This window comes from Hermetia illucens, chromosome 6 (assembly GCF_905115235.1).
Source record: "Hermetia illucens chromosome 6, iHerIll2.2.curated.20191125, whole genome shotgun sequence".
Lineage (NCBI taxonomy): Eukaryota > Metazoa > Arthropoda > Insecta > Diptera > Stratiomyidae > Hermetia > Hermetia illucens.
This window is the reverse complement of record NC_051854.1, coordinates 33,400,002-33,421,667: the sequence shown is the minus strand read 5'-3', so window position 1 is coordinate 33,421,667 and position 21,666 is coordinate 33,400,002. Positions and strand designations below refer to the sequence as shown.

The window sequence follows — 21,666 nt, the reverse complement described above, 5'->3', positions numbered from 1 at the left end:
TGAGAATTATTAAGCCAAACATCATAAACATTATTGAGTGCACCTGCATAACGGATGCACAAACCAATAGAATCATAAACATTATTGAGTGCACCTGCATAACAGATGCACAAACTAATAGAATCATAAACATTATTGAGTGCACCTGCATAACGGATGCACAAACCAATAGAATCATAAACATTATTGAGTGCACCTGCATAACGGATGCACAAACGAGCGAGCATCGTAGGTGTTAAGATAGCATTAAGTATTAGAAATAATCAGTCTAGTTGGAACTGTACGAGTATTAGGATCATAAAGATCAATAAAATATATTTTTTTTAATAACCTCAAGTGTTATTAATTTTAGTGGCGCAGTCGGTAGGATCCATGCATCGAGCAGGATCCAGTGATACGCGAAGTTACGTGCTTTAAATTCGGTCAAGAACCGGCGCAATTTTTTAGAAACAAAGTTGTTTTAACTAAAAAAATCAAGTGTCGCGATTCGTTTAATAATATAAAAAAAAAAAAAAAATATATTAACTAAAATAAATACAAAGCTAGGAGGCGGAGTAACAAGCATAAATCCGTCTTAAAACACATTCTGAGGCTGGTTTGGAATCCTAGCAATAAAAAAAAAAATCTAATATAAAAGTGCAGTGAAATAGACTCACCTCAAGACTCAACGTAGAGACAGACTAGCTATTTACCATCGACGCATCCTTCAAGCCGAAATGGATAACGTATTAGCGCAACGACTGATAGCAGCTTTGGAGAATTTAGCTAATCTGCAACGGCCAAATCGAGCAGAAACAATAATAAAACAAATTGCCTACATAAAAGAGTTTTCGGGAGACAGGAAGCAGCTAACGCAGTTTTTAACAACCGTTGGTGGTCATCTTAGTGCTATTGATGAGGAATCACGGGAAGAAGCCTGGCAGGTAATTTATAACATAAAAATTACAGGAGCGGCAAAGGAACTTTTGTTAAATAATCGTCCGGAAAACTGGGAGTCGGCTAGAAATTTACTCAAACAACATTCTCGACCATCTACGAACTACAAGGACCTTTCGAGAAGAATAACGCAACTCAAAGTATGTTCTATCTCCGATCTTAACTCTAAAATTGAATATATTATAGAAGAAATCAATACATTCGCCACTTATGAATCGAATACAGCGGAAACTCGCCAAACTTTCTACGCGTTATTAGTGAATAGAATTAAGCAAATAGTTAGTGGTAATTTGTCACGTGATATAAGAAATTTGTTTGATTTATGATACATGAAGTAAAAGAAATTTTATACTCGTATGTGGGCTACGATCAAGATAATTTAGACCGAGAAACACTATATCAGGAAAGAAAGAATTATAACAGTCAGGACTATAGAAAACACCATAACAAACAGGACAATAGACAGAAACAATCCGGTAGTCATGGACAATACAATTCAAATTTTGGTAGACCAAATAGGGTAGAATCAAATCAATACAGACGTAGCTCGGCACATTTTTGGCAAGATCGACAAAATTCTCGACTAAATAACTTCCGAGATTCTGGGTTTAGAAGTAATAATAATCCTACTCAACATAGACAACATTCCTGGAATCGTTCTGACCAGGTTAGGCGACCACCACCTGAACCTATGGAGATAGGTACCGTGACCCATAGAAGATCAAACCAAAATAGAAATGACCCATCACCCGGGTCTAATTCAGTAAACGAGGAGGTTCATAATATTGAACCAGAGTTTTTTTATGAATTAGGCCTCGGAAACAAAATCTTTGCTAATCTTACCATTGATAATAAACTGTACAAGTGCTTGATAGATACAGGTTCAACAATGAGCATTGTGAACTCTGCTAGAGTAGATTGTAGCAAGTTTAAAATCTTCGATAAGACTAACATCCGTTTGCAGACTATAAATCATACAACCACGGAAAGCGTTGAACGAGTAATTACAAATATTCCAACAGAATTTAACTTTGATCCAAAAGGTGGAATCAAATGGTATAAGAGGGATTTATTAGGGAAGTCGTATGACTTTTTAATCGGAATGGACATATTATCCAAAATTGTGAAAATCTTCAATTTTGAGAATAAATGTCTCATCCTAAATAATGGTAGTAAAATATCTGTAGATTCTTCAGAAAATAAAGAAAATCTCAAGTGCTTTGAACTTAATGCCGAACAAGGGGAAGTTGACTTAAGTCATTTAAATAAAGAAGAAAAAAGTGAAATGGAAAAATTATTGAAAGAATTTAGTCAACGTAATCAACGGTGGTCACTGAAACCACAAGAGTATCAGTTTGATATAGAGTATATCAAAGGTAAGGAAAACAAGGTTGCAGACTTCTTGAGTCGCATTCCAGAAGCCACTAATCAAAAAGAAAATTCCACTGATAACCAATCGATCAATGATTTGTCAGATAAGGCTACAGTTCATTCACAAGATGAACAACAGTTGGATCACATTCCTATTAAAGAGACCATAGTAAATAAATATAAAACGCAGTTAATACTAGCATATGACGTAGATCAGGAAATAGAAATATTGCATAACCGTAGAATAATATATATGGATATGACTAGGGATAGGGACCATTGGGTTGACCTTTTAAGAAGGTATATTCGACCAGGTATAACAGGAATCTACACCGAACTTTCATACCATCAGTTTAATAAAATTCAGCAAGTATTAATTGAACTATTTGGAGACAATAGGAACATAAAGTTTATCAAAGCTACAATGAGGGCTAGAGAAATAAAAACAGCAGAGGAAATCCATAGACAGATATCCTTATATCACACAGTTGAGAGTATGCACAGTGAGATTATAGAAACCTTTAATAGTCTAAAAAATAAATTGTATTACCCGAAGTTAGTCGAGGAGATAACCAAAGTTATTAATAATTGTAAAACGTGTTTGGAAACCAAATACGAACGTAAGCCTTTCAGAGTTAAATACAAAATTAGTGAAACTCCCACAAGTATAAACGAAATTTTGCATATGGATATATACTATTTCATGAAGCAGGCATTTCTAACGCTAATTGATAAGCTGACGAAAAAAGCTTATATTTATCATTTGCAAAATAGAAATTGGAATAGGAAGATCGAAGTGTTGGAAGAACACTTCTCTAAATTTGGTAAACCGCAGAAGATTATTACCGATAATGAGTTCGCTAGTATTAATATCAAGGACTTCTTTAGAGAGCAAGGTATAGCATTACATTTCACGAAACCTAATACCCATACAGGGAATAGTGATATCGAAAGGTTTCACTCAACATTACAGGAAAAATTAGTATCTATGAGGAAATTAGATCTAACTTTATTACAGAAAATACATAGGGCAGTAAGTAATTATAACGAAAAAATTATTAGTAAAAAAAAAACCAACTGAAAACAGACCAAATTTTAAAACTCCGAATTTTGGAAGAGAAGTTAAATCAGATTATTGACAACATAGCAATGATGAAACATGGATTGATTCACTCTAGTATGCTAACAGCAACCGAAATTTTGACGACTAAACTGGACTTTTATAAACTCAAAAATGTACGAACCGGACTACTGAAGTATAAGGAAAACACAATAATTTTGGCCCTTAAAATTCCAAATTCATACAAAATTGAAGAGTACAAATTAATTACATCGTTACCCACTACGAATAATTTACAAGCAATGTTAGAAGATCAGTATTTTATAGAAATAAATGGAACAAAATATGTTTATGATGAAAACTTGAATTATGAAAGGGAGTTGAAACCCTTGAGTAAGAGTATTACAAGAAATAATTGCGTACTTGTAGAAAATAATGGAACAGAAATTGTGAAGGTTGATGACAACACTATAATCTGTAAGAATCTTAAACAAACTAATATTGTTAATTATTGTGACGACAGAAACATACACCTAAATGGTAACTATTTAATCAACATTAATAACTGTACAATCCAGATACCAAATCAAACTTTTGGTAACACAAATGTAAAATTTATTGACAGGTTCTTTTATAATGAAAATACGGATTATAATTTCACCAAAAACATTGATTTCAAAGAGATAGTTTTAGAAAATAAGAGAAACTTGGAACATATCAATATTGTAAAATTTCATAAAAATATAAATCACCTATCTGGTTCAATTGTAAGCGCATTTCTGTTAATACTATTTATCATAATACTTAACCACACAAAAAAATTGAAAATTGTTGTAAAAAGTTCGCAATCCAGTAAAAATCCTGAGAATTTTAAGTTAAATAGGGGAGAGGTTAAATATCCGCTTGGGTCGCCAAGCTTATCTTCCATTTACAGTTAATTCCCATGAGAATTATTAAGCCAAACATCATAAACATTATTGAGTGCACCTGCATAACGGATGCACAAACCAATAGAATCATAAACATTATTGAGTGCACCTGCATAACAGATGCACAAACTAATAGAATCATAAACATTATTGAGTGCACCTGCATAACGGATGCACAAACCAATAGAATCATAAACATTATTGAGTGCACCTGCATAACGGATGCACAAACGAGCGAGCATCGTAGGTGTTAAGATAGCATTAAGTATTAGAAATAATCAGTCTAGTTGGAACTGTACGAGTATTAGGATCATAAAGATCAATAAAATATATTTTTTTTAATAACCTCAAGTGTTATTAATTTTAGTTGTATGAACTGACAAACGAGAATTGACAATGTTTATGTGTTTAGGACGACCCTAGTACTTGGATATACACATATTCGAGTTTGGAAATATATGAAGCAATATTTTGAATTTTTTGCTATTTATGTACGAATGGAAAAACCTGCATCGAAAGTTCCTTACTCAGGGAAAAAATACAAAACATTTCATACGTCAAGCGTCCAGCTCTGGTTTTTCGGCTTGTTGGTATCTGCTTTAAATAAACTTTTATATACTTTTAATAGTGTTCTCTCACTGTGGAGTCAGACACTAGCAAAAGTGATACAGTACTTTCCGACACGAATTAGCTATGTAAAGTAGTTTGAAAAATGCTGCACACTTAACAAGTGGAACTGTCGTGCACTCAAGGCATCTCACATGAGAAAACACAAAACCCTTTCATACTTGAAGCGTCGAGCTTGCTATTTGCCGTCTTGTTTAAACAGACAAATGTACTCAACACGGCATTACTTTCACAACTGTTGAACAATGACGCAGAAATTTGGAGGAAATGCCAATAACAGATATGACAGCCGTTAGGAAACAAAAATAAATAGGAGTATCTTACGGTGGTAATTCAGGGGACTTTTGGACCAAGATAGTATCTTGTTCGTCGTAGCATATTGTGAAGATAGCATTCTTTTTGATGTCTGAAGCACAGTAAGAAGTAATACAAAGGATTACTAGGAGGTAGGATGTTATCCTACCGATTTGCTTCTAACTATTCTTTTTATTCCCACTCCCAGGGCAGAGGTGAGGCAGCGTCTGAGGATTTGACTCTGCCCTGGTAAGAAACCGTAAAGCCGTCATCGCCTAATATTTTTAAAGTTTGGGTGCTGAGCCTTAAACGTGGGGTCCGTGGATAAAAAAAAAAGAGGGAGTAAGTTGCTCCCTATTTGGTCCGGTCCGGCATCAAGTTAATGTGGACCCCGCAATTCTCAAAAAACTTTTTATTCCGTTTTGTAAGACTTTTTTATTTTGCAGCTTCGTTGCTTAGGCCCACGCGATGTTGCTTTGTTTGTCTAGTTTTTCAGGTTCCCGTGCGGACCCATGCATCAGTCTGAATGAATCGTGAATGATGATCAGACATATACCCAGACTAGACAAGATAATATCATCTGGACACTTGGGTCGCGATTATCGAGTAGTCCGTTTCGCGCGGTCAAACTGGTATTTTTTTTATCCTTATAACTACAACTTTTGTCCTTGCCATAACTTTTCACAATTTTTCCCCTTAGGTGGAATCGGATTTCAGATTTATTCTTGTGTCCTCTTCTTCTTTTTCTTCAGCCTTTGTCCCGTTCACAAGCGGGGTCGGCTCGTCGTGATCGGCTTCGCCATTTGGCTCTATCGAATGCCTGATCTGGGTGCAATCTCGAGGCTTTCAAATCCCCATCCAGCGTATCAAGCCACCGTTGCTTAGGTCTGCCTTTTGGTCGTTTACCATCGACTTCGATGTTCAGACCAATCTGTGCAAGTGAATTCTCGTTTGCACGAATTGCGTGACCATACCATCGAAGACGCCTCTCTCGCAACTTTTCCACGATCGGTGCAACCCCATAACGATCGCGGATATCCTCATTTCGGATGTGATCTAAACGTGTGACGCCACTAGTCCAACGTAGCATCTTCGTCTCCATTACCGCGAGACGCCGTTCATTGTCTTTTATGGTCGGCCAACACTCAGAACCATAGAGAGCGACTGGACAGACGACATTGCGGTAAATTTTAGATTTGAGACGTTCGTTGATACGTCGATCACAAAGGACACCAGTTGTGGAACGCCACTTCATCCAGGTTGCGTTAATGCGTGAAGCAATTTCATAACGCAGCTCTCCATTGGCTGATAGCGTTGACCCGAGGTATTTAAATCGCTCAGTTCTGGGCAGATCATTGCCTTGTGTCCCAAGGCATCATAAATTAAACACATTGTATTTTTTTGCAGCACCCGTCTTGAGTGTAATAATTGAAAAGGTCTTTGCAGTCTCTGTCTTGTTGCAAAAATATATAACATAATAACTAAATTAATACTGTTCCTATATCCTGATCGACAAAGAGCACGCTAGTTTTTTATTGCACCGGCTACATTAACAATCTTTGGATCAGTGTGTACCAATACGCTAGTTTAGATCCCCGTTTCACTTGCTCTTCATTGATTGACATTCTTTCTGAAGGGAGAGTATGGTGGCCATCGGATTTTAAACACCAGAATATTACAATAACTAAAAAAGGTTTCAAGCGTCTCGCAGTGGCAATAAGTGCCTTCAGTTCCTTATACTCGTCGAGGCAAGTGTGCGAACCCTAGCACTGAGGAAAGTGACAAGTAATCTCCGAAATATACATATCTGCACAGAATAAACATTATTTGTAAAGAAAAACGAAAAAATGTCGCATCATTTTTTCAACTATCATCGCTTTACTCAAACGTTTCATATAGGTTCTGCTTCTAATGCACGTTACCGGTTAGTTGAAACCCAACCGACCTTATGGTAGACTTGCTAGAAACTTGTGCTACCAATGAAGAGACGTAGTAGTTTTGCAGAAAGCGGAAAAAGTTTAACAATTATCGTTACGGTTCCCAAGATTGTGTTTTCCCATCGTATATCCGGTCAAATATTATTGTCTCTCCTGGATTGCATTAAGTTGCTCATAGAAAGCCTCCTTCTCCACTGCATCGGAAGTGTCCGGGAGAGAATTCTCCCTCCCACGTCTGCCACCTGTTCCCCCGGGTTATGTGCGTCCAAGAAAGTCTGCATTGACTTGTGAAAATACCATCTGGTTTTCTAAGAGAGTCCAGTTTCGCCAACTCCACTCCAATGGTTATCCTACTTTATCGAATACGTTAATTAATCTTTTTTCTCACTCGAATGCATTAATAATTTTGTTAGATTAAAGTTTAAGGTGCCATTGAGAAAAATAGGATGCCTTGACTTTTTCACCCACAATCCTCTGCTTTCTCACTTTATGGAATACATCCATTCATTTTTGCCTCAGGTGAATGCGCCAATATCTATTTCGAAATTGAAAGCTTCCTAATATGTACGGTTTACAAACAAGTCGGGAAACCGGAAGCTAGACGTTTCAGGTATGAAAGGCTTTGTGTATTTCTTTTATAAAAAGATTTGAGTGTGCATTTTTCCCATTGGTATGTAGCACGTAAAATATTCTGCTTTTAGTTTTCCTCTCGAATCTGCGTCAAACGAGAGCCGGCTGTATGCAGATCTTGTGGATTAGATATACCAAGAAGATCATATAAGTGAGTAGTACTAATACAGACCTAAGGAGAGCTATAATTTATTTTACCAAATTTTATAAGATCTACAGGCAGTTGGACTATAATACGACACGGAAGGGCCGCGCTGGACTCCGGTTTTTCAGGACTCGCAACGTCGCATGCAGAAAAGTTGAGAAAATCGAACTTTTGCAATTTATTTATTCCCGATACAGACTCATTTTTATTCCATATACAGATTCATTTTGAAAACTGAGGTAGGTACTGTTTTATTGACAAGAACAAATTATTTATGTCAATTTCGTTAGTTTCTATTCCATACATAATAATTGAATTTAAGCCTGAGGTAGGTGCACTCTTAGGTTGTTAGGTCGGGCGCAACTTGGGATGCAGCTTGGCGCGGTGATGTGACGTGACTCGCGGTGATTTTTTGTGAAAGAAGGAAATGAGTATAGTAGTGAATGTTCACACACTGCGTGACGCAGCTTGAGAATGTCCGTGGGATGCAAATATTTGTGCTAATGCCTAAGTTTTCACTAATGACTCCGACCTGCGTTCAGTGAAAACTAGTAACTATTGACTCCTTAAGGAGTCCATGTAATTCAAAAAGTGGTTTCTGGATTGGTTAATGATGGAGAATTAGAGAATTTAACGATAAATTCTCCGTCAATGTTTTGTTTTTGTAGATAATTGCTTTTCTAAAAGCTCCTAGGGAATATTGTTGCATCAGGAATGGGATTTTGAACATAAAAAAAATTATGAGATGTATATAAGTAGTACCCGTACATTAGTTGACACAGTGCGTCTCAACTTTTGCTCTACCTGCATGACCCTACACCACCCTGCGTTAAACTGTGTCGCAACTTGCACCCGGCAGAATCATTGATAGTTCTATCCTGTTCAAGGTAAACAATCGGCTCACTTACGGATCACTTACTTCCAATGTGGGGTCCTCTACCACGAGTTTATAATTTTTTTCAGTTATCTCGGTAGTTGCGACCTTAAAGGGGTGAAACATAGAGGCGTGAGGGCTCAAAATGTGTGTCCCAAAGTGAAGCAGGTCTCGTTCTCAGAACTTATCCAACCAAAAAATCTGAAAAAAATCACAGTAGTGCATCTTTACGAAATCTAGGCCTGAAAATACATTCCATTCCAATATCAGCATTTTCGAAATTTACCCGGAAACTCCCGTTGAATTCATCCTAGAAGTACAAAATTGATGTAAGGGATAACATAAGGCATATTTTGGTCTGCAAGAAAATCCATCTATTATTAAAAAAGTTATAGAGGGTGATACTTTTGTGAATTTCGTAGATTCTACGTATATGACGTCATAATAAGATATCAATTCGTCAATACCACAACAAAGTGAAGTTATAGGAATGGGGGACGCAAGGAACATTTTGTTTTAGTTTTTTTAGTCATTTGTATATCAATTACTCCGGAGAGACATATGTAGGTATATATACGTGCTAATGAAGTTTGCGGGTAGTGATAGATAGCTGTATCTGTACAATAAACCACCGATATTCAATATACATACTATATGTACATATGTATACTTTTGTGCACGAAGTATATCGGAGATATGAGTACGATCAATTTATATATGTGCATGTAAATTCACAGTATTCGAAAATAGGCAGTTTGTTTGTTTAGGGATCTATGTCTGTTTGGGAAAATATGAAGGAATATGTTGGATTTGTAGCTATATGCGGATGGAGAAATGTGCGTAGAATTTTCTCACATAAAGCCGGGTCCAGACCGGACGCGCTGCGCTGCACCGAACAGGAAATCCGCGTAATATTGTGCAATCGCGTGCACTACCGAACACGATCCAGTCGATGTCGGTACATCAAAAAATTGTGCAGAGCAGCGCAGTGCAGCCCAGCGCGTCCGGTGTGGACCCGACTTAAGATTAACACAGAACCTTTATACTCGAAGCGGGCGCTTCGACTTGTTTTAAATTCAGAGGCCCACTGTTTGGATTTTGAATATTATGGAGAAAAATTTTTCGGTGTTGAATCCATTTCTTCTTTGATTTGAAGTGTTGTTAGACTTTTCAAATAGACGTTTCTCTTTTTTAAGGTTTTGTGTAAAACAAAACCTTATTAAAATCGATTCAATGTCTGTCTGTCTGTCTGTCACGCGCTTTTTCCTCCAAAACGGGTAAACCGATCTGAACGAAATTTGGTGGACAGATGGGAACTATGCATACAGTGAGTGCCATAAATTTAGGTGGAGTTTAAAGGGGGGCTCCCCATACATGCAAAGGGGGGATTCAAAATTTTTTTCACCGGATGTAGTTGTGTAGGGTATCAAATGAAAGGTCTCGATTTGTACTTTCCGAAACTGATATTAGTTTTGGCATAAATTGCAAAGTGCGTGAGTAATGAGCCAAAATGTACGCACTTGAAGTGAGACAGGACTCATTTTCGGAAACCACCCAACCTAAAAATCCGGAAAAAATCGGAGTGGTGCACCTAGATGAAATCTAGGCCTCAAAATATGTCCCATTCCGATATCTGCTCAAATAAACTTACTAATAGTATATTACTACTTTTTAGAAATTTACTGAAAAACCCCCCTTAAATTCATCCTAGGACTTCCGAATTTTGTACCAGCATAGAGGACAATATTTTGTATATGCATGCAAAATTTCGTGGAAATCTGGCAATTAACGCCAAAGTTATAGCAGTTCAAACTTAGCAATTTCGCGCGAATTTACCGCTTCCAAAGCCATGCAAATCAGATGCTGACGTCATAATTACCCGGAATAATTGACATTCGCGTGAAATATTAAAGTCGCATTTATGAAGAATCTACTTATCTGCAGCACTTTTTCAGATTTTGTGTAAAACACTTATGTGAAATCTAATCTTCGAGAGATGTCCTATTCCGGTATCTGCTCAGATAAATTTACTAATAGTATATTATCAACTTTCAGAAATTGACTAAAAAAACTCCCCTTAAGTTCATTCTAAGTGTACTAAGTGTGCACCGACATAGAGGACAGCCTCGTGCATACACATGCCAGGTTTCATGAAAATCCAACTATTAGTGGGAAAGTTATAGTAGTTCAAACTTATCAATTTCGTGCTAATTAACAGCATCCTAAGCAATACAAATAAGATGCTGACGTCATAATTAACGAGAATAATTGAAATTCCAGTGAAATATTAGAATTCCATTCAAGAAGAATCTAATTCTCCCTAGCCCTTTTTTTATATTTGATGTTGGTTAAATTGTTATCATTCGCTAATAATATTAAACTGAGAGCGTGAAGCGTATGAGGTTGACCATTATCAACACAGGGCTTTCCATCAAATGATTTATTTAAATTCCTTTTCTAGAAAATAGAGGGCAATGGAATTTTCAGCTATATTACACGGAGCTCCTCACATCTTTTTCTTTTTCTTCAGCCTTCAGTTCACGGGGGTCGGCTCGTGATGATCGGTGTCGTCATTTTATTTTATCAAATGCCTGATCAGGATGTAATCGCGAGACCTTTAAATCCCCATCCAGCGTATCAAGCCACCATTGTTTTGGCCGGCTTTTTGGTTGCTTACCATTGCTTTCGATGTTCTGATGAATACTGGTTGTTGAATTCTCCCTAGCGTAAATTACGTGACCACACCATCGAAAACGCCTCTCTTGCAGTTTTTCCACGATCGATGCAAACCCATATCGATCGCGGATATTCTCATTTCAGACGTAATCAAAACGTGTCACGCCACCAGTGCAATGCAACATCTTCGTCTCCATTACCGCAAGACGCCGTTCATTGTCCTTTATAGTCGGCCAACACTCAGAACTATAGAGAGTGGCAGACGGACGACATTGCAGTAAATTTTAGATTTGGGACATGCGATGATACGTCGATCACAAAGAACACCAGTTGGGGAATGCCACTTCATCCAGGTTGCATTAATGCGTGAAACAATTTCATTACGCAGTTCTCCATTGGCTGATAGCGTTGACTCGAGATTTTTAAATCGCTGAGTTCTGGCAATGGCAGTAACCAATGGAAAACTACGTTATGCTCCTCACATAGGCAAACACAAAACCTTTTATACCTGAAGCGTCAAGCTTCCGGTTTCCCGACTTGTTTCAATTTTCACGTACACAACTGAGGCGCTTTCTTGAACAATTTGTCAAGCTTATACAAACAGAACAACCAACCTTTAAGCCTTTAGCCTCTTGAAGAGTTAATGTTACAGGAATGGATCCTCCTTCACGAGTCATATCAGGATAGACCTTGTACACATGCTTCGTAGCATTTCTGGCAGCGGTATAATGGGGATGTTTAGGATCTTCAGTCCACGACTTACCACCTTCTCCGGCCATAAAAACCTTTTTTCGTTATTGAAAAGGCAAAATAGGAATATTACATTACGTTCACTACTACAAACTTAAGTGAGGTAATAGCGATCTTACTTTCATCTTGTTTGGTGATCCTCGTTTTTCCCATTTCTTATTCAAATAGTTCACAACGCACTTTTCAACTTGCTCAGGTGTTTGATTGGGAACAATCCGAATAGAAAATTTTCCAGTGACTTTGCGAGGTATCACTGTCTTTTGACCGGGCTCATAAAATGCACCTGAAAAGTTTCAGGTGCTATTTTTCAATTTAATGATATACAACACTTCACGAACCTTCAATGCCATGGATTGAAAGCGATGGATACCTCCAGCGATGCATCAAAATTTGGGTCTTATCCTCGTTATGCCTCAATTTACCAGCACCAATATCCTTCCTAAAAATGTACCATTATACCATAGAAAATATTTATAGTACTCTTTCATACTTATATTCTTGAACATCAAAATCTATAGTTTTGTAAATTTCTGATTCACCCGCAGTAACTGGTGCAACCTACAAATATGTGAATGTAATATTAATCCCAATTAATCCTGTCATTTTCTTATTCGAATTACGGCGTGGACAAAATGTAGGGTATCACGTTTTAATTGAACTATGCTTATCAACGAGGTACTACTTTAATTGCAATACCTCAAGGATTACTTTTCGAAAAACAGGTATTAGTTTTGGCATATGTTTCAAAGCGGAAGAGTACGGGGCTCCGAAATAGGTCAATTGACTTTAGGACCCGTTCTCAGAAAATACCCAAACGAAAGATCTGAAAAAATGAAGATTTTCCATGCATATGGTATCTAGGCTCCGAAATATACGTTACGATATTTTTTTTTCAAATAAAGTTAATATGGATTAGTATATTATTATATTCTACTACTGCATTCGTAAAATTAGGCCTTAATACAGGGTGCGGCAGCATAACTTCCTTTTTTAAAATGCGCGCCACTCAGTTAGTTTATGTCATAGCGGAGCGCTAGTGGTCTCGTTCAAGAGGGGATACTGTAAAGTATTGTCCCGACATGGTTCAGTCGCCATCATGCGTTGGAATAGTGAGGAGCGTGCCTTTGCCGTTGAGGTTATTGCAACACAGCGTGCATTTCGGAATCGCTTTAATTTAGCCCCGTTGGCTCCCGTCCCAGACCACAAATCAATTCTTACATGGGTCACTACATTCAGACAAACTGCAAGTGCGACAAAAGGAAGAACTGGAGTCCCTCGGCCCGTTAGATCACCTGAGAACATTGAAGCAGTGAGACCGTCAATGTTGCGATCGCCACGGCGTTCTGCGCGCAAACACGCATCTGCCCTTGGACTATCCGATTGTTCTGTGAGAAGAATTCTTCGTGATGATCTTCATTTTCATCCCTATAAGATGGCGATAGTGCAGGAACTTTCAGAACGTGACTTCAATTCTCGGATGAACGCGTGTGAGCTTCTTCTTGATGTCGTTCCCGAGGGTGCTATTGTTTTTTTAGCGATGAAGCCCATTTTCATTTGTGTGGATCGGTTAACAAACAAAACATGTGCTACTGGGCTGACACCAACCCTCGAGAATTGCATCAAAAGCCTTTGTATTCACCCAAAGTCACAGTGTGGTGTGCAATTTCCTCAGCTGGAATTATTGGTCCCTGGTTTTTTGAGGAAAATGAGGTTACAGTGACAGTGAATTCGGACCGGTATGTAAACATGCTACAGATTTTTTTTTCCCACGGCTAGAAAATTTGGATTTGGGGGACACTTGGTTCCAACAAGACGGTGCAACAGTACACACTTCAAGAGCATCGATGGCTGTTTTGAGGGAACACTTTCCAGAGCGCCTTATCTCAATTAGATGCGATTTGGAATGGCCGGAACGTGTCCCCTTGTGATTTTTTTCTATGGGGTTTTTTGAAATACCGTGTTTATGTGACCCGTCCAAGAACCCTACAAGATTTGAAGACCAACATCCAAGAAGAAATTGCCAACATAACACTTGTTATGTTAACAAGAGTCATGACAAACGCCAGAAGTCGGTTTACGCAATGTATGGAGAATGGAAGACGTCACTTAACAGATTTGATCTTCAAAACAATGTAAATAAAAACTTTAGACATGTGCCTACATTATAAAAAATAAATAAATATTTTCCGATGCATACAATAGTTTTTATTGAGTTTTGAAAAAAGGAAGTTATGCTGCCGCATCCTGTACAAGCTAGCCAGGGATAATGCTGATTGGGGAGTGAGAGAGCTGGTAAATGAAGTTCATTACATTGACTTATATGAAGTAATATACAACAAGTCCGATACGCAATGCGCACGCAAAAAAGTTCGGAAAATTGAACTTTTGCGATGTGTGACAGATAATAGTTCATTTGCAACATAGCGGCGCTTTTCGTTTTCCGCTGTTACTTTTGAATGTAAATAATTTGAATGAATTCGTTTTGAAAATTGCGGAAGGCACTGTTTGCATTGCAAGTGCTAATTATTAATGTCACTTGCATTAGTCCCGTCGCTTCCACTAATAAAAATTAAATTTAAGCCGGAGGTATGTGCATTCTTAGTGGCATTTAATTGTATGAATTGCACAACATAAAATACAGGATGGTGCATAAATTAATTGTATAAACTTGAAGTGTGATCTGAGTTCTACAAAATGCATTCAGCACGTCTAAATACAGTAAGAAGACATCGCCACCGTGGCGGAGTGGAGATCTGTCCAGACTCAGGAGGCTAACCAGGGAAGTCTTCCACATCTACTACAGGCATAAATATTGGCAATTTAAGAACTTCCTGCGCAGATACAATTCGACCATCAAAACTGTCAAGAAGCGGTTGTGGTTGGACTATTGCTAAAACATTGAAAGCACCATCGAATCTGCAAGAATCAATGATCCTGACCAAGGAAAATAGGAGCTCAAACTTTCCTCAAAAGTTAGAGCGCTCCTGGAGAGATCTTCTAATGACATCCTTCAGCTGCTAGTTCAAACGCACTTCCCCGCCAGCGAGAAGGGCAATCGCGTGGGATTATTAAATCGGTAATTACCGAAGATAAAATCAGCTGGGCTATAAACAGCTTTTTCGTATATTTCCATAATTCATAATGTCAGCCATGCTACAGAAACATCAAGACAGGGTTTTGCGTGACTTGTGGAGATTTACAGGAGTTGCTTCTCTTTGGGATATGTACCATACTCTTGGAGACGCGCGCGCGTGATTTTCATGCCGCAAAGGACTTGGTATGTTACGCATTGAGCAATATCCATGCTAATAACTAGAATGATCCAGTCTGATCTGGGAAGTAATCGGGATAGTAATCGACGAAATTTTATGTATATTGGACAGGAGCGGGGTGAAGGTGATGGCGTATACTGACGACTTGATAACATTGGAGTCACGGATGTTTCCCTCCGGGAACTGTGGCGGACTACGCCACATGAAAGCCGAGCTTCACTTTGCTGTAGGCTTAACAACCAAGATAGAGTGGAGGACTGGCAACTTGTTGCAAGGTCATGATACAGTATCTTTCACCGATGGATTGAAGATGATCTGTTGAATCACTGCGTGAACACAGTCTGCAACCCCCTGGCAACTATAGCACTACTTAGCAGTTGCTAATTTTAGATGGGGAAGGCTCACCATCTGTGCCAAGTCAAGCAGGATTTGGCCCGCCTATAGGCGATCGGGTTTTGTTATAACAAAACCCGATCGCAAGAACCCTTGTGCCAAATGCGTGCCAAATGCGTGCCAAATACATACAAGATTATGGCGGTCTACACGGAGCAATGGCCTATAAAGGGAACCATGCCGCCAAATTTGGCACACCCGGTAATTCGTATTCCCGAAGCTATGGAGAGGAGAGGGGGCTATGATGTATACGGATAAGCTTTCCCAATTCATTCGCAAGTTCGGTCCATTGAGTGTGCACACTACTTATTAGATGTACTATAGGAAGGAACGTGTATCACATGAAACACACACACACACATCACTTGAACACAAAAACAAGGTATTCCGACTAGTTTGAAGGTTTCTTTTTCTTTAAAGTTTGTCTTCGTTGTACACCATTTAACCTTCTGCCTGTCCTTGCAACACATAACGTGGTCTGTCCTGAGGGGTCATAAAAACCCCAAGGTTTTTCTATGTATTTTATATGGAGAAAGGAAATCCGAAATATACAGTGAGTGACATCAGTTTACATGGAGTGTAAAGAAGACTCCCCATACATCCAAAGGAGGGATTTAACCAATTTTTCATCGAATATCGCCATGGGGGATATCGAATAAAAGGACTCGATTAGTGCTTTCCGAAGCTGATATTAGTTGTGACGTGGATTGTTAAGTGCGCGAGTAAGTTTATTCTAAGGGTATTAAATTTTGCATCAACATCTTTAGTCATGCAAATAAGATGCTGACATTTAAGTTAACGAGAATAATTGAAATTCAAGTGATATATTAAAATTTCATTCATGAAAAATCTACTTTTCCCCAGGCTTTTTAAGGTTTTATTTGCAAATTTATTAATTATTAAAATCGTCTGTCTGTCTGTCACAGGCACTTTTCTCAGAAACGGCCATACCGATTGACACGAAATTTGATGAGAAGGTAGGATCTGTGGACCCCGAGACATGCAGTGAGTGATATCCTTCTACATTGAGATTTAGGGGGGTCCCCATACATGTAAAGGGGGGGTGCAAAATTTTTTTTCACCAAATATAGTCATGTGGTCTTAGTTTTGAAATTTGTTAAAAAGGCGTGGAATGGGAGGGGTGGAAAGTGACGATTTCTTTAACGAAACCGAAAAATCTGAAAAAAATCATGAAGCTGTATCTATATGGTGCCCAGGCCTCAAAATACTCTCCACATCGATATCTGTTCAAATTAAGTTAATAGCAGTATATTACAATATTTTTGGGAAAATTGAGTAAAACCCCCTTAAGTTTACCTCAGAGTTATAAAAGTTGGTAGTAGTATAAAATATAATATGAAGCCTATTATGTCCAAGTTTGATCAAAATCATACTATTAGTAACAAAGTTACAGTAGCTCAAAGTTGTCTTTACCATGTCAATTTACAACCCGAAGTACTAAATCTGACATTGCATATGCATATTCTTAACGGGCTACGTACAAATGGGATAGTTCTACACTCAAATATACTTACAGAAGAAGCAAACAAAACCTTTCATACCTGAAGCGCCCAGCTTCCGGTTTCCCGATTTGTTTTGTATCTGTTGTAGGGTCACTTCTTCACATTTGCTAATAATATTGAACTCCTAGTGCATATAAAGTTGACTATCATCAATATAGTGCTTTCCAGATCAAATTATTTGTATAAATGACTTTTTAAAAAAAAATGCGGCAATGGAATTTCTAACTATGTACACATGGAGCTGTCATGCATTCATCGTTCCTCACATAGGGGAACACAAAACCTTTTATACCTGAAGCGTCTAGCTTCCGATCCAAAAATTCGCGATTTCAATTAGAAGAAATGCAATTTAGTAATCACCTTATTCATCTTCCGAAATATTTTGATTTTGCACGCACTTTTCGCATATTATATTGAAAAACATTTCAACAGCTTGCAAACTCCCTCGCCAAAATTACAGCAAAATTTACCAACTTTTGTCGTCGGCATATAGAACATCGTACCGTTTTCCGATAAGAAAGTTGGATTTTCTGGACGTGAACTGTTTTGTAGCCAATACTTTCCATAACTGTCCGTATGCTTTGCCACATATTCAACGTGTTTTAGATGCGGTCAATAATATTCCGTTAGGAAGACGACCGTGGACCGTGGAAACTGATCGCAATTAATATTATAAACAACTACTATATCCACCATATTAAAAAAATGTCAACGGCCATCTTTTCATCATTTCATTTTCATCGACAAGTGTAGCTTTTTACTTTCTTAGTTATCGAGAACATTGACCCCGCCAGGCTTTGTCGAATTGTAATCTAAGATGATTTGGGGTTTGTTTTCCTTGTCATGAACAACGGCGTTGCCATGATGTATTGTTGATAACAGCATAACTTTTCTGTTTGTTTTGGGAACGTATCTTACCAAAGTAAGGTGCTTGTCGGAGCAAAATAAGGATGAATTGAAATCCTTATTTTTCACTTCCAGCGATTCTTTCGGTATGTCCGTCCGTTTACTTTTTATTGTACCAATCATTGTTGTATCTTTACTATATAAATAATTAGCTACATCGATGGAAGTAAAATGATCCAGGGTGTTTCGTCCTTTTCTAATAGAGGAAGAAGGTTTCACAGAACCTCTGGTCGCTCCCGGCTCACTTGGCTGTTTACCTAATTAGCCGGCTCACTTGGCTGTTTACCTAATTAGGTAAACAGCCAAGTGAGCCGAGAGCGACAGATAGATAAACAGTTAAACAGTAACAGGGGGTACATGGGGAAGATACTCATTACGACAATATATACCATCGAAATCAGGAAAGTATGGCATAAAAACCCTTTAGATCTGCGATTTCGATAATGCTATTCCTCTAAAGCGTGCGGTAATTATCAAAACGAAGAATTCGAAGCAACTGCTGCACTCGCTTTAGAGACATACCGTCCTATAGGATATTATAAAATGGAAAATGGTCTGCTGCTTGGGAGTTCATCAAGGCGTCCATCTCAGTTTTTGTTGGAAGGACACCCTAACAACGAAAACAAAAAATCTGCGAAATATTATTCGTGAACAATGGTACTCACTATTGGATCATATAGTATACTTTCATTTGTTTACGGTCAAGAACGTTGCGAAGCGCAAGTGTGCTGTCGTTGAAATTGCTGAGCCTTACGGTTTGTCTCTCTTACTTCATAGTATGTCAATAAAAGGCGGGGATCCTTTATGACAATAGCCAATTAGCCAAATTTCTAATTATCTTTTCCTTTTGCTTTGTCTTGTTGTTAGACAAAAAATATATCCCATAAAATGTTTGATAAAATGGATTGGGATTCGACGTCATATACTTATCTACAAGAGAAAAGTCATTAGTATAAAGGTTCAGAAAATGCTATTTCTTATGATAATTTGCATACAAACCTTGATGGATATAAATATAAGATTGGATAAGATAATGTGTATGCGTGTGTTCATTTATAATTGAACAAAAATTGCCTAAAGATAATTTGAAATAAAATATGCGTAAAAACCGTTGAAAACTTTTGGGACCATTTCGACCCCACAACAGACGACTGTCATATTCACTTTGGAAGCTAAAAAGCTGTGCAGGATGTTGAAACTATTTCAGAATGATGATAGGCTCATAGTGGAGCTCATATCAGTACAGCCATTTGGATACTATCTAATACATATATATATGTATGACTATAGCCTTATGGCTATACGCCTGGGTTCATTTTCAATGCAGAGGACAAAGGGTTAATTTCCCTTCATTCCTTGTAATTAGAACACTAGAAGACTGTACAGCGCCATCTAACGGAATACTGGCAAGACGTTCGCGATGGTTGTCTTGATTACCTTGTAGTAACTAGCATTATTTTCCTAAAACTATGCTATTTAGGATTGTCAGAGTTCTAAAAATATATTTAGATAATATCGTAATTTTTCATTGGTTATCTGAGATAAGTTTGCAGACCCCGATATGAACGAAAACTAAATTACAAATGTGGAGAATCGTTAATCGCTTAGAGTCTGCAGAAATGGTTTTCGTTGCATGAGAATCATGTGAAAAGAAATTGGTAGACAGCGATAGCAAAAGCAAAACACTGCTTGCAATAATAGATCTTATCACATAAATCTGCTTGTCCTTAAGTCCCGATAAACTTATATTACCTGGATTCAGCGTAAGCTTAATTTTAATGGTTGTTGTACATACATCTATATATTTTGAACATACACAGAAGAAATCTGCACTTTTCTTGACATGAATCTTAGAAATTGAAAAATACTTTTTTAAAGCTCTCTGTAAATACTTTAATTTAGAACTGCGCGTAAAAAAATATGATCCAAATTTTTAAAATCACCAGGATGATTTACAGAAAAATGGTCGCAGTTTGATAAATTGTTTCTTTCAAGGATTTACCCAAATTCTTATTCAAATGCGCAATCTTTCAACTTTAGTGATAATGTTAAATTTTATTCCCAGATTTTATCACGAAAAAAAGCCCAAGAAGGTTTTCTAAATATTTTATTCATTCCAAATTTTGGTTGAACATGGGACAGTTATACATATATTGAGTAGTATCGGGGTGTTAGTAGTTAATGCAGAGCTAACCGGACGCATAAATCTCGAATTCCCTGTTAAATTTGAGATCGATTAAGGAATGCTCTTGAAACTACCCCGTGGAAATGGTTATCAAAGTCTTACAACACAAGGAAGAAATGTCACTTCATCCAGCTTTTAAATGTTGGCTTAAAAAAATTCATGTTGAGCATGGAGCGTGTATTTTTTAAGGTTTTGTGTAAAACAAAATCTTACTAAAATCAGTTTACTGTCTGCCTGTCTGTCTATCTGTCTTTTTTTCGGTGTTGGAAGGTGATAAGGTTCAAACCCTACTGCTGACTCCTGCCATGCAGTTATGTGAGACTTCTACTCACTAAAACCACCTCCTTCTAATTCAACTCTCTCACCGCGGCTCATTATGGTTCTCTGCCTTTCTTGTTTTCGTTGTAGTTCTTCCTGCCTAAGTTGTTGGTGAATAGTTTGCAGTTCCTTTAAAGCCTGGTTTCAAGTATCCGTTGACCCCAGCATGAACTCCACAATATTTTCGGATGTTAAGTGTCTGTCTGCGATCGTTTCCATTCTTTTTGGGTGCGCGGTAAACCTGGGGCAATCAAATACGACATGCTGAGCATTCTCAGCCACCAAATCGATATAAATAAGGACGATAACTTCCATATCCACTTAAGAATATCCGGAATGATGCGGTGTGTCCACTAATCGGTTTGTGACTCGTCCCATCTCTTTCGATAAATTCCCACCGTGCCAGCTGCCATCGAAGTACGCTAGACTACCCACGTTTTGTCGTAGAGTCGCTGGCCTTCATTCGCCAAGATGTCTATGGGGAGCATCCCGTTAGTACATATGTTGCTTCCCCTGATGTTGCCCGATATGCACTACATACCCGCAGTGCACTTAGCCGATACACCATTCCCAATTTTCTGCAGTTTACTTTGTTATCCCCATCAATGTTCGGAAATCCGGACTACAACGGAATGCTCAAGTACGTATTTTGCGTGGAAGTAAAAAATAGCGACAGCGCCCAAATTGCAGGAAGCAACTGGCGCAGCGAGTAGTAGGCTGACATTTGTAGAGAACGGACGTGTCTACAAATTGATATTATTAATAAAAATAATTTAAAATTGAAATTAAATTAACTTTTATCAAGAATATAAAAAGATATTTATATTACTTAATTAATAA

The 21,666-nt window shown here is 37.8% G+C and overlaps 1 protein-coding gene across 1 annotated transcript; it reads right to left on the bottom strand.

The window, feature by feature from the left end:
• Window positions 1–12,021: 12,021 nt before the first annotated feature.
• On the bottom strand, window positions 12,022–18,201 carry LOC119659078 (cytosolic non-specific dipeptidase-like). Its single transcript, XM_038066991.1, has 7 exons — window positions 18,198–18,201; window positions 17,540–17,541; window positions 14,331–14,334; window positions 12,720–12,787; window positions 12,568–12,668; window positions 12,349–12,512; window positions 12,022–12,264 (listed from the first exon to the last, which is right to left on the bottom strand). The coding sequence occupies exons 5-7, from the start codon at window positions 12,611–12,613 to the stop codon at window positions 12,022–12,024; spliced, it is 453 nt and encodes a 150-aa protein (XP_037922919.1). The 5' UTR covers window positions 12,614–12,668; window positions 12,720–12,787; window positions 14,331–14,334; window positions 17,540–17,541; window positions 18,198–18,201.
• Between the last annotated feature and the right edge of the window lie 3,465 nt (window positions 18,202–21,666).